General features: G+C 33.3%; 1 protein-coding gene across 5 annotated transcripts in view; it reads left to right on the top strand.

Moving 5' to 3' along the window:
- The window catches only part of CB3H14orf39 (chromosome B3 C14orf39 homolog), a 53,422-nt gene that overhangs the window by 27,156 nt on the left and 13,177 nt on the right, over positions 1 to 13,089 (top strand). For all 5 annotated transcript variants that reach the window (XM_086709615.1, XM_086709616.1, XM_086709614.1 and 2 more), the window contains 5 exons: positions 2,670 to 2,755; positions 3,063 to 3,121; positions 9,281 to 9,342; positions 10,710 to 10,888; positions 12,565 to 12,700. In XM_086709615.1, the coding sequence (XP_086565741.1) occupies positions 2,670 to 2,755; positions 3,063 to 3,121; positions 9,281 to 9,342; positions 10,710 to 10,888; positions 12,565 to 12,700 (522 nt within the window). The remainder of the gene's footprint in view (positions 1 to 2,669; positions 2,756 to 3,062; positions 3,122 to 9,280; positions 9,343 to 10,709; positions 10,889 to 12,564; positions 12,701 to 13,089) is intronic.

The following is a 13,089-nucleotide window of genomic DNA, read 5'->3' on the forward strand; positions in this document are numbered from 1 at the left end:
AAAAGTTCAACTCAAAATAGGAAAATAACAATTAATGCAAAGAAAGTAGGAATTAATAAAGAGAAAAAGAGAAATTAATGAAATTAAAAGGTTGGGTTAATCAGTATAGCCAAAAATTAATAACTTTTAAATATCAATAAAATAAATTTTATTATATTTAATAAAATAGAGAGGGAAGAGTACGTATCATTGAATATATGGAAGAAATCTTTTCAAAGTCTTAAGAGAATACTATGTAAGACTTTATATCAGTAAATTTGAAAATGTAGGTGAGGGGGACAATTTTATAGGACAATATAAGTTATTAAATAGCCTGAAAAAGAAAAGCATGAATAGATCAATTAACTAGAAATGGAAATGTAGGTGAAACTGAAATGTAAGCAGTTCTCTGTTTTTTCTTTTCTTCTTTATGTGCCTCCCTTCTCCCTCTGCCACACACACACACACACACACACACACACACACACACACACACACCTTTCAAAACACGTGGGAATGAGTTTTTCAGGTAAATTTTACCAAACCTTTAGGAATAAATTGAGTTTCTAAACCATGACACTATAGACATTTTGGGCCAGATAATTCTTTGTTGTAGGGTCACCTTGTGATCTAGAGGCCAATAGCACCTCATCCCTAAGAAAAGACAGTGAAGAATATCTTCAGAGGCGCCTCCATGGCTTGGTTGGTTAAGCTTCTGACTCTTGATCTCTGCTCAGGTCATGACCTCATGGTTCATGAAATTGAGCCCCACATGGGACTCTGCGTTGATGGTGCAGAGCCTGCTTGGGATTCTCTCTCCCTCTCTCTTTCTGCCCCTCCCCTGCTCTCGCTCTCTCAAAATAAATAAATAAACTTAAAATACCTCCAGACATTGTTAGATATTCCCTGAGAGGCAAAATTGCCAGTTGAGGGCAATCTTTATTTAAGCAATTCCAGAGCATAGAAGTTGGAAGCTATGCAACAAATTATACATAGTTAATTTATTAGGGAGCAAGGACAGAGATAGTGAATGAAAAAAATTTGTACATTAGTCTCAAGAATGAACATACATGTAGAAATCCAAATAAATGATCAGCAAACCTAATTTGGCAGTGTAACATTAAAAGAATAATATATTATGACTAAAACATGGTTTTCCCAAGGAATGCAATAATAGCATTGGAAAAGTCTATCAATATGATTCACTACATTAACATATTAATAAATGAGTTCAAATAAAGATTTAAAATATAAGATCTTTTTAAACAACATAAGGGAGACTCATACTATTAGATGCTTAAAAGTTTATCATAAAATTCACCATTTTAAAGTGCCCATTTTAGTGGTTTTTAGTGTATTCAAAAGGTAGTGTAACTGTCACCACTGTCTTAATTCCAGAACATTTTCATCATCCCAGAACAGTTTTAAATATTATCAAAATGTGGTAATTACAACAGTGTGGTATAAGAAAAACTAGTCAATGGACTACATTAAAATAAAAAACTTAATGTGTGACAAAAGACACCAACAAAGTTGAAGAGAATGACAGAATGGACAGGAGATTGGTATGCATAACATACAAAGAAATACTAATACAAATTAATTTTTTAAATGGGCAAAAGATAAGCAATTTACAGAAAAAGAAAGACGAAGTGTCACTAGACATAATGAGGTGCTTGAGCTCGGGGGCAAAGGGAAAGGAATATTAAACCAATGATATATATGGTTTCACCTATCAGATTTGCGTACACTACAACATTTGATAATATCTACTGAAGTCAATAGTGGAATGTAATTTGGTATAATTACTTCAGAGGACTGGTTCATAGTATTTATTACACATAAAAATGCACATACTCAACAATTTTAATTCTTAGCATCCACTCTAAACAACTACTTAACTTGTATAAATACTTTTACCAAGAGACCAATAGAAACATGTATATTGTTTAAAACATAAAGCAGTAACAACACTTGTTCTTTAAGGGACAAATGCCCTTTAAAGGACAAGGTCTTATCTAAAGCACAGTAAGATGACAGAATTAAGACCAGTGGCTGTTATAACAAAAACAAATGGGATAAACTTTCCTATTAAAGATATTTTTATTTTGGGTCAAATAAAAATCAGAAACTCTTCAGAATGAGTCACTCACAGAGAATGAATGACTTGAAATAGACAATACAAAAATAAATAAAGCAGTGGCTTAGATATTGATACTAAATTTAGTTAAAGTTAAAAATGAAATATTACCTTTTCCACACATATATAAAAAATAAAATTTCAGCCTTTAATCCTTTAATCTGCTGTTTTGCTTTTTTATGTTGAATTTAAGAGGTTACAGAGAATAGACACAGAAATCAGTTGAGAAAATGGTAAGATTGACTTGATTAATCATAAATATGGGATAAAAATTTTAAGTTTACCTTAAATGTCAAAATGCTACCAAGCATAGTTGTTATACTTGTCCAAAATATCAAATTCCTTGAGAGTTTTAACCTTTGTGTCCCAGTATTTGACTTAATATTTTGTATATAGTGGTTTCATTTAATGTTTGTAGTGGTTGTTCATATTGATAATGATGATGAGGAAGAGGATGACAATGTTCTTGGAGAGCCTTCAGTAGCCATGACAAGAAAAAAAATTTTGTTGTTTATGTAGCCAATTCTAATGCTTCATTTCTTTTGTTCAGGTACTTAATGACTCTACTGTGAGTAAACATTCAAAATGCTCAAATGCCGTGGCTATTAAAAATTCACAAAATACGATGCATTTCAGGTAACTTTTAAAAATAGGAAAATGCTGGGCGCCTGGGTGACTCAGTTGGTTAAGCATCTGTCTCTTGATCTTGGCTCAGGTCATTATCCTGGGGTAATGGGATTGAGCCCCGCCGTGGGCTCTGCACTGTCAGTGCAGAGCCTGCTTGGGATTCTCTCTCTTTCTCTCTTTCTGTCCCTTCCTCTCTGTCTCTCAAAATAGATAAACTTTAAAAAACAAAATATTTAAAAATAGGAAAATGTTTTAATTTCTAAAATAATTTATCAACTGAGCAAATAATATCTAAATTTTATTTATTTTATTTTAGATTGTTAGCCCCACAGGAACAATCAAATTGCAATCAATGGTTTGAAAAAGGGAATACAGGTATTTGCTGTTTATATTTTTCCTAAGAAGTGGGAATAACGTTATATCTGGTTTTTATACTATTTAATATTTGGATTGTTTGCATCTCTGGTTAACTGACCATGCATGCCTAGTTTTAAAAACACTTTTTCACTAAATATAAAACATATCATTTCATTGTAAAAGAGTTGGAAAACAGAGAAAAATACAAAAGAAACAAAGATACCATCACCCAGATATAACTGACACCATCCATACTGGTATATATTTCTGTCTTATTTTTTTTCCTATGTATGTGTGTGTCTTTTTCTTTTATTTTTTTTCCCCAAATTTGAAACATGCTTGTGTATGTTTTCTTGTATCCTTTTCTTTCCACTTGATATACTTTTGAGGGTATTTTTTAATGCCATTAAATAGATTTTATTTTTAATGACTGTATCATATACCATTGTAAGGATATGCTATTATTTATTTAGCTTTTCTCTCAAAATATTGAATTATTTTTATATTTAATTATTTTAATTATTTAGCCATTCTCTCTCAAAATATTAAGTATTTTAGGGGGCATTTGGGTGACTCAGACTCAGTTGGTTAAGTGTCCTACTGTTGGTTTCTGCTCAGATCATGATCTCATGGTTGTGAGATTGAGCCATATATCAGGCTTTGTGCTGGACGTGAAGTCTGCTGAAGATTTTCTCTCCTCCTCTCCCTCTGCCCTTCCCTTGTGCGCACTTGTGTGCATGCACTCTCCCTTCTCTCTCTCTCAAAATTTTTTTTTTGTTTCCAGTTTGGGTTTTCTTGCTATTATGAATAATGCTACTATATTCTTTTACATAAATCTTTTACTATCTTGGATTATTTTCTTTAAATAAAATCATAGAAAGGTCACAAGATATATATATATATATATATATATATATATATGCATATATGTGTGTGTGTGTATATAAATATATGTATGTATATGAGTTTATTATCCTAGAATCAACTAGCTGTTGGAAATTTTCAAGGGTATCACATAAATAAATAAATAAATAAATAAATAAATAAATAAATAAAGTATAATATAATGCGTAACATAATTTATCTCATGTGTACATATATACATATTTTGGTAATCCAGTATGGATAACAATTATTCCACTCATTAGGCTGTATGAAAGTTTTCATTTCTTCTTGTCTGTAGCATGTGGGCTACTGACTTTTTTTTTTTTTTTTCAACGTTTATTTATTTTTGGGACAGAGAGAGACAGAGCATGAACGGGGGAGGGGCAGAGAGAGAGGGAGACACAGAATCAGAAACAGGCTCCAGGCTCTGAGCCATCAGCCCAGAGCCTGATGCGAGCCTGACGCGGGGCTCGAACTCAGGGACCGCGAGATCGTGACCTGGCTGAAGTCGGTCGCTTAACCGACTGCGCCACCCAGGCGCCCCTGGGCTACTGACTTTTATTTTGAAGTTTTAAAAATGGCTCATTCTGTTGAATCAGTAAAAAAAAAAAAAAAATCAACGAACTAAAGTATAGGGCCACATGGCTTCACAGGAGAATTTTACCAAACATTTATTTATTTTTAATGTCTATTTATTTTATTTTTGAGAGAGAGAGAGAGAGTGCAAGTGCACACACAAGAGCGGGGGAGGGGTAAGTGGGGGAGAGAGAGAGCGCACACGCGAGCACATCATCAGCATAGAGCCTGACACGGGGCTTGATCCCACTGTGAGATCATGACCTGAGCTGAAATCAAGAGCTGGATGCTTAACTGAGCCACCCAGTTGCCCTGAATTTTACCAAACATTTAAAGAGTTAATACCTATTCTTCTTTTAACTATTCCCAAATATAGAAATGGAAGGAAAACTTTCAAACTCATTTTATGAGGCCAGCATTACCCTGATTCCAAAACCAAAGACTCCACTAAAAAAGAGATCTGCAGGCCAATATCCCTGATGAAATGGATGCAAAAACTCTCAACAAGATACTAGCAAATCGAATCCAACAGTACATTAAAAGAATCATTCACCACGATCAAGTGGGATTTAATCCTGGGATGTAAGGGTGGTTCAATATTTGCAAATCAATCAATGTGATATGCCACTTTAATAAAAAAGGATAAGAATCATATGATTGTTTCAGTAGATGCAGAAAAGCATTTGACAAAGTACATCATCCATTCTTGATTTAAAAACTCTCAACAAAGTAGGTTTAGAGGGAATATACCTCAACATAGTGAAGTCCATATACAAAAAACCCACAGCTATTATTATTCTTAATGGGGGAAAACTAAGAGCTTTTCCTCTATGATCAGGAACAAGACAGGGATGTCCAGTCTCACCACCGTTATTTAGCATATTATTGGAAATCCTAGACACAGCAGTCAGCCAATAAAAAGAAGTAAAAGACATCCAAATCAGCAAGGAAGAAGTCAGTCTCATTATATGCATATGACATGATACTCTATATAGAAAACCCAAAAGACTCCACCAAAAAAAATTCTAGAATTGATACATAAATTCAGTAAAGTTGTAGGATACAAAATCAGTGTGCAGAAATCTGTTGCATGTCTGTACACCAAAAATGAAGCAACAGAAAGAGAAGTCAAGGAATCAGTTCCATTTACAATTGCACCAAAAACCGTAAGATACCTAGGAATAAACCTAACCAAAGAGGTAAAAAGATCTATACTCTGAAAACTATAAAACACTGATGAAATAAAATAAAGGTGACACAATGACACAAAGAAATGGAAAAACATTCTATGCTCATGAATTGAAAGAACAAATATTGTTAAAATGTCTGTATTACCCAAAGCAATCTACACATAAAAGTGCAACCCCCATCAAAATACCACCAGCATTTTTCACAGAGCTAAAACAAACAATCCTAAAATTTGTATGGAACCACAAAAGACCCTGAATAGCCAAAGCAACCTTGAAAAAGAAAAGCAAAGCCAGAGTATCACAATTCCAGATTTTAAGTTATATTACAAAGCTGTAGTGGTCAAGACAGTATGGTATTGGCACAAAAACAGACGCATAGATCAGTGAGACAGAATAGAAAGCCCAGAAATGGACGCACAATTATATGGTCACCTAATCTTTGGCAAAGCTGGAAAGAATATCCAATTTGGAAAAAAGTCTCTTCAACAAATGGTGTCGAGAAAACTGCACACAACATGCAAAAAAATGAAACTAGATCACTTTCTTACACCATACATAAAAGTAAATTCAAAATGGATGAAAGACCTAAATGTGAGACAGGAAGCCATTAAGATCCGAGAGAAGAACACAGACAGTAACCTCTTTGACATTAGTCATAGCAAGTTCTTTCAAGATAATGTCACTTGAGGCAAGGGAGACAAAAGTAAAAATAAACTGTTAAGACTTCATCAAAATAAAATGCTTCTGCACAGTGAAGGAAACAACAAAACTAAAAGGCAACCTATGGAATGGGAGAAGATATTTACAAATGACATATCTGATAAAGTGTTAGTATCTAAAATCTATAAAGAACTAAGAAACTCAACACCCAGAAGGCAAATAATCCATGGGCAGAAGGCATGAATAGACACTTTTCCAAAGAAGACATCCAGATGTCTAACATGAAAAGATACTCAACATCACTCATCATCAGGGAAATACAAATCAAAACTACAATGAGCTATCACCTCACACCTGTCAGAATGGCTGAAATTAACAACACAGGAAACAACAGATGTTGGCAAAGAGGTGGAAAAAGGGGAACCCTCCTGCACTGTTAGTGGGAATGCAAACTGGTGCAGCCACTGGAAAACAGTATGGAATTTCCTCATAAAATTAAAAATAGAACTACCCTACAATCCAGCAATTGCACTACTAGATATTTACCCAAAGAATATAAAAATACTAACTGAAAGGGATACATGCCCTTTAATGTTTGTAGCAACATTAGCAACAATAAGTAAATTATGGAAAGAGCCCAGCCTGTGTCCATCAACTGATGAATGGATAAAGAAGATGTGGTGTATAGATATACTCAGCCATAAAAAGAATGAAGTCTTGCCATTTTCAATAATGTGGATGGAGCTAGAGTGTATCCTACTAAGCAAAATAAGTCAGAGAAAGACAAATACCATATGATTTCACCCCAATATGGAATTTAAGAAACTGACACATGATCATAGAGGGAAAAAGAGGCAAACTGGCAAACTAAGAAACAGACTCTTAACTGTAGAGAACAAACTGATAGTTACCAAAAGAGAGGGGGGTGGAGGGATGGGTTAAATAGGTGGGGATTAAAGAATGCACTTGTGATGAGCACCGGGTGTTGTATGTAAGTGATGAAGCACTAAATACACTTTAAACTAATATTACACTGCATGTTAACTAACTGGAATTCAAATAAAAACTTAAAAATACTGGCTCGTTTTTGCAGTAGAAAAATTCTGTAAATATATGCACATTCACAATGGTATCATAATGTGAATCTGTTTCTCCCACTCTCAAAATAGGGTTCAGCCAACATCATATGCTGATTCCATGCAGATGGATTTTCTTCCTGCTTTCTTCTGGAAGAAAGAATCCTATCTTATCTTCACATATGATTTGTTCCACCTGTTTATAATCCTGTATATATACCAAGCTGACAGAGCATTAGACAGGGAGGAATAGTTGATCTCTAGGAACAATGCACCCCTAATACAGATATGTGGGGAAATGCACATATCTGTCATATTCCTAGCTACCACTGACCGTATATGGTAAGGCTTCATACCCGAAAAGGCACGTAGTTATCTTAGGGGAAAAAAAGATTCTTTTCAGCAGTCTCCCAGCCTGTCTTTTGAGGAAATTAATCTGTGGTGAAAATCATGGTTGTGACTGTTAAATGCAAAAGGCAAAACTATACAGCTTTCAGTTGGTCAAATAGAAAAACATATTAGAGGTAGGAAAGAATTTCTTAAATAATTAAAAAGTCCAATAATAAAACAAAGACTGATAAATTTGGCTATATTAAACTTAAGAGTTTCCATTCATCAAAAGATGTTATAAAAAGAAGACGAGAATATATTTGCAATACATAAAACTGTCAAAGGACTGGTTTCCAAAAATGTGTAAAGAAGTTCTACAAACCAAGAAGAAAAAGACAGACAACCCAATTAGAAATACATGCGAAATACACAAATAGGCACTTCAAATAGAGAAACTTTTGTCTCAAATAAATATATGAAAAGATGCTTAGCAAATTAGGAAACTGAAAAATAAAACCACAGTGAGATACTACACATCTGACAGATTAGCAAATTCAGAAAGTCTGGTAATACTAAGTGTTGATGAGAATATAGGACGATAAGAACTCATAACTATTTGGGAGAAACTCATTTATAAATGAGTATTGAGACCATATCTAAATTATAACTAGAAACTGAATGGGCTCCTAAGGTAACTTGGGATGGCTAGGTGCCACAAAAATATTGATAAATAGTTTGGAAACTAAACTTTGCAAAAATTTAAAATTTGGTAAAATGGAAGATATAAATACCCTATACCTTGTAATTCCACTCCTACATATATACTTAGAGAAATACAAGTACATACATACAAGTATATATATACAAAAGAATGTATGTGTCATCGGTGTTTGTAATAGTCTTGAAGTAGAAACACCCTGAATGCCCATTTGTTAGTAGAATAGGTAGATATATTGTGTTGTGCTTATACAATGAAATCCTTTACATCAATACAAGTAAGCAAGTTATGTCTATAAGAAGCAATACAGATGAATTTCACAAGCATATGCTGGAACAAAAAAAGCAAGACAACACATACATTACCATTTCATCATATAACTTTTTAAAACAGGAAAAATAGACTATATTACTCAGGTGATAAAACTATATAAAACAAATCCAGGAAATAATTATCACACAAGGCAGGAGAATGATTATCTGTGAGGAGGAGGATATGAGGAATATGGGCCTTATGGAGTATGCATGATCTATTTCTTTACCTGGGTGGTGGTGACATGAGTATTCTCTATAATTTTCTCTGTTAAACTGTTCATGTGGGTTTTATTCTCTTATTTCTATGTGTTAGGTAGAACTATATGAAATTGGTATTTTTGTGGGTCAAAAACAGTTAAATTTCTTATTGTTTGTATGTTTTATTTGCAATTGTAAAAAAACCCAGTTTTTTCTCCCATAACAAATAGATGCTGAGTGTGAAGATAAAGGGACGGTAAGACCATTGAGAGAATTAAAATGTACTTCACAAGTAAGTCTAATGTTTGGTTTCTAATTTCTAAGCAAAATATTCCAATTTAAAGTATTGTTTCCACTTTAATTTCTGATTATGTTTAATGAAGATTATTTATGTGAGGTCTAGATGTTATTTGGTTAGTAATTGAGTTGCTGTGGTGTTAAAGCTTCTATCCCTTAGAAGAGCTTTAGAGTAAAAAAATGAAGCCACAAAAAGTTTATATGACATGAAAATATACAAAAAAGAGTTGTCATTAATACATGACTATATATATATATATATATATATATATATATATATATATATATATACTGACACTGCAACTAAATTACAACTGAGGAAGACAATTTTGTTTGGTAGAATTGAATGATTTGCTAATCAAAACCAGTGGTTATCACAAAAATCTCTTCAAAATATATTTTAATAGTGGACAACTTTAATGATAGATGTAGGCAATGTATATTGACTTTACTAAGTACTAAGGGTTAAAACAAGGCAAATGACATAGTAGAGTACTGCTCAAGAAACACAGATAAAGGGGCACCTAGGTGGCGCAGTCGGTTAAGCGTCCGACTTCAGCCAGGTCACGGTCTCGCGGTCCGTGAGTTCGAGCCCCGCGTCAGGCTCTGGGCTGATGGCTCAGAGCCTGGAGCCTGTTTCCGATTCTGTGTCTCCCTCTCTCTCTGCCCCTCCCCTGTTCATGCTCTGTCTCTCTCTGTCCCAAAAAAAATAAATAAACGTTGAAAAAAAAAATTTAAAAATAAAAAAAAAAAGAAAAACAGATAAAAAGCACATTTTAATTTTTTTGGTAGAGGGACCCAAATTGTTTCTGAAATGATATTTGGTATAGCAAACATATTTGAGAAATCATATTCCTACCTTACAAAAGTCAATTTCTGTTGAATTTCTCAACCTTTGCAGAGAAAATAGTATAATGAATTTATAAGGGCAAAAAAGTATAAAGAACATAACTGATGAGAGTAAGATTGCTTAGAATTAAATTACTTTTTCCTTTTAAAGAGCTATCATATACAATTCTTGAGTCAGAGCATGATGTGGAAATTTAAAAAAGTCATTCCTAACCATTTTTCTTCATCAGTTTCAGTATGTTCTGGTTATCTTTTCCTTTTTCAGGTAGAGTTAGGGGAGGTGGATCAGGGAAGAAAAGAAAAATTAGAAAATTAAAAATAGTTATTTTTCCGTATTTTGCAGTTATATTTTGATACCACTTTCATCAATTAATATTTTAGTTCTTTTGTCTATGAAATGATAACATAATAGGTTAATATGGTGTTTTCTACCTCATACACTTTTATATATATGTGAGTTTGTTAATGTAATAGCATTCATTTTTATAGTTTTCTGTTATTTTGAATTTGTAGGTTATATGCGCAGAACGTTTTGGGAAGCCAATAGAAGATAATAGTGATGAAGTAGAAGAAAGGACCGAGAATTTTCCACGAACTCCTGAAATTCCTTTATTTTTAAGAACTCCTGAAGCTGTGAAAACACCTGAACCTTTGGAGAAATCATTGTTTCCTAAAACCCCCTCTTTTGAAATGTAGGATTTTAATCAATAATTATAATTAAAGAATCTATATACTGGGCCAATGTTATGTAAATAATTGATGGAAATAGTAAAATGTCTAGTACCTATAACTTTAAAAAGGTTTTTATATGGAATATTTCAAATACATAAAGGAGAGACTAGCATAACAAACCTCCATGTACCTATTATCCTGTTCAAATAATTATTAGCATTCTGCCATTCTTGTTCCATAGAACCTCTTCCCCATTTTTCCTACAACACTTAGATGAAGATGGCATAGATTCTGAGTACTTACCCAGTGCAATAGTATATAGATTTTAGATTTTTCCAAAGGATAAAAACTGTATGGAAAAATGTTAAATGTCAAACTAAAAAGCAACTGTCACGTATGGTATAGCTTGTGGACATCACTGAATAATGTTCCAGCTGTAATTTTCCTTTATGTTGTCTAAAGCAAGAATTGCCATCTGTCAAGTAACCTAGGTAGGCAGAAATATCTCTAACATGATTATTTAACTTTGGAAACCACAGATTTGTAGCTTGCAGCCAAGAGAATAGTGCTGCATTTAACCTTTTTGTGTAGTTTAATCCCTTTTAAAACTACAAACCTTAAGATTCTTTTTTTTTTTTTATCTTAAGATTTTTTAAAAACATATGTCAAACAAATTTCACTTCAGGAATCTCTCACCCATTTTCTACTTCTGTAGTTTGAATTGTTAATAAACGTTTTATATGTGAAAGTCATGCTGTTGACTCACAGTATGTTCAAACTAGAACTCATCATCAAATCTGAGAACTGTAAAAAGAATGGCAGCCATATACTAAAACCTCTGTTTATGGATGAGAAAACTAATCTGTAAAGTTAAGTGATTCATTGATGGTCATGGAGACAGTTATGGAAGTATCTTCAGATATCTATTATATTTAACAATAGCATTAACTGTGTCTAAACATTTTATAAACTTTATGAGATGTAAATACACTATTATACTTAGAGGAAGAGGAAACAGAATCACAGGTGATACAACTCATTAGTGATAGAGTTGTGATTCAAACCCAGGCATTTCTGCCTCCAGAATTCATGCATTTGACCACTGTGTTGTATACTGTCTTCTCTAATTATTTTTCCCAAATCATTTTCTAGTTTAACTTCCTTATGCAACAGTATGTAATGACTGACTTCTCATTAAGACTAAAATCTTGTAATTGGCTTTCAATGTGTTGGGGACAGTATAGCCTCAAAGTTAAAAGCTTGGACTTTGAATCTGGATTGCTGAATTTAAGTTGGCATTTACATTTCTTGGAGAAAGTCATTTAACCTTTCTATGCTTCAAAATTTTCTTCTGTAAAATGGAGGTGGTAATATCTATTTCATAGAGATACTGTGAGGAATACGTAAGTTAATGCCAATGGAAATACCTAGAATAGACCCTGAACGCAGTTTAGGGTTTATTCTCAGTTGAACTTCATTGTTATCATCATCCCATACTTGATTGTTCTACTTTATTTAACATTTTTCACTTCAAACTATCTTTTTCTCAAGAGGTTTGTCACCTCAATAACTATTCCTTCCCTTTCCCTACTGTGCTAATTCTTACTTCTATGGTATTTCTTATGGTGTTTACCAGTCTGCATACTTAGTAATATATTTTTTAACATTTTTATTATTTCTTATTTCTCTGTAACAGAAATAGAAATATAACGCCTGAAGGTCAAACACAAAAGGAATCCCCTGGATTTTCTTTTCTTATGAATTATACTTCTAGATCTCCTGGATTGAATCTATTTGATTCTACATTTGATTCAGAAATCTCATCAGATCAGGTAATAGGTGGAAGCTAAAGTTTTATTTCTAAAAAATTGCACTGGAGGTGGCTCAGTCGGTTAAGCATCCAACTTTTGCTCAGGTTATGATCTCATGGCTCATCAGTTTAAGCTCTGCATCAGGCTCTGCTGTCAGCACAGATCCCACTTCGGATCCTCTGTCCCCCTCTCTCTCTGCCCTTCCCTGCTTGCACTTTCTCTCATAAAAATAAGTAAAACATTAAAAGATGAAAATAAGAAAAATAAAAAACTGTACACTATAACCTCAAGTAATTTTAATTCTTTACTGTCAAACTGTCTTGGGGCAGAATACGAAGCACAGGCAATTTTTTAGAAGATTCTGAGTATTGATAGAATAGCACAGTTTTCCCATTATGTTTTTGTTTTCA

Source organism: Puma concolor, chromosome B3, assembly GCF_028749965.1.
Source record: "Puma concolor isolate L17-30 chromosome B3, mPumCon1.1.hap2, whole genome shotgun sequence".
NCBI lineage: Eukaryota > Metazoa > Chordata > Mammalia > Carnivora > Felidae > Puma > Puma concolor.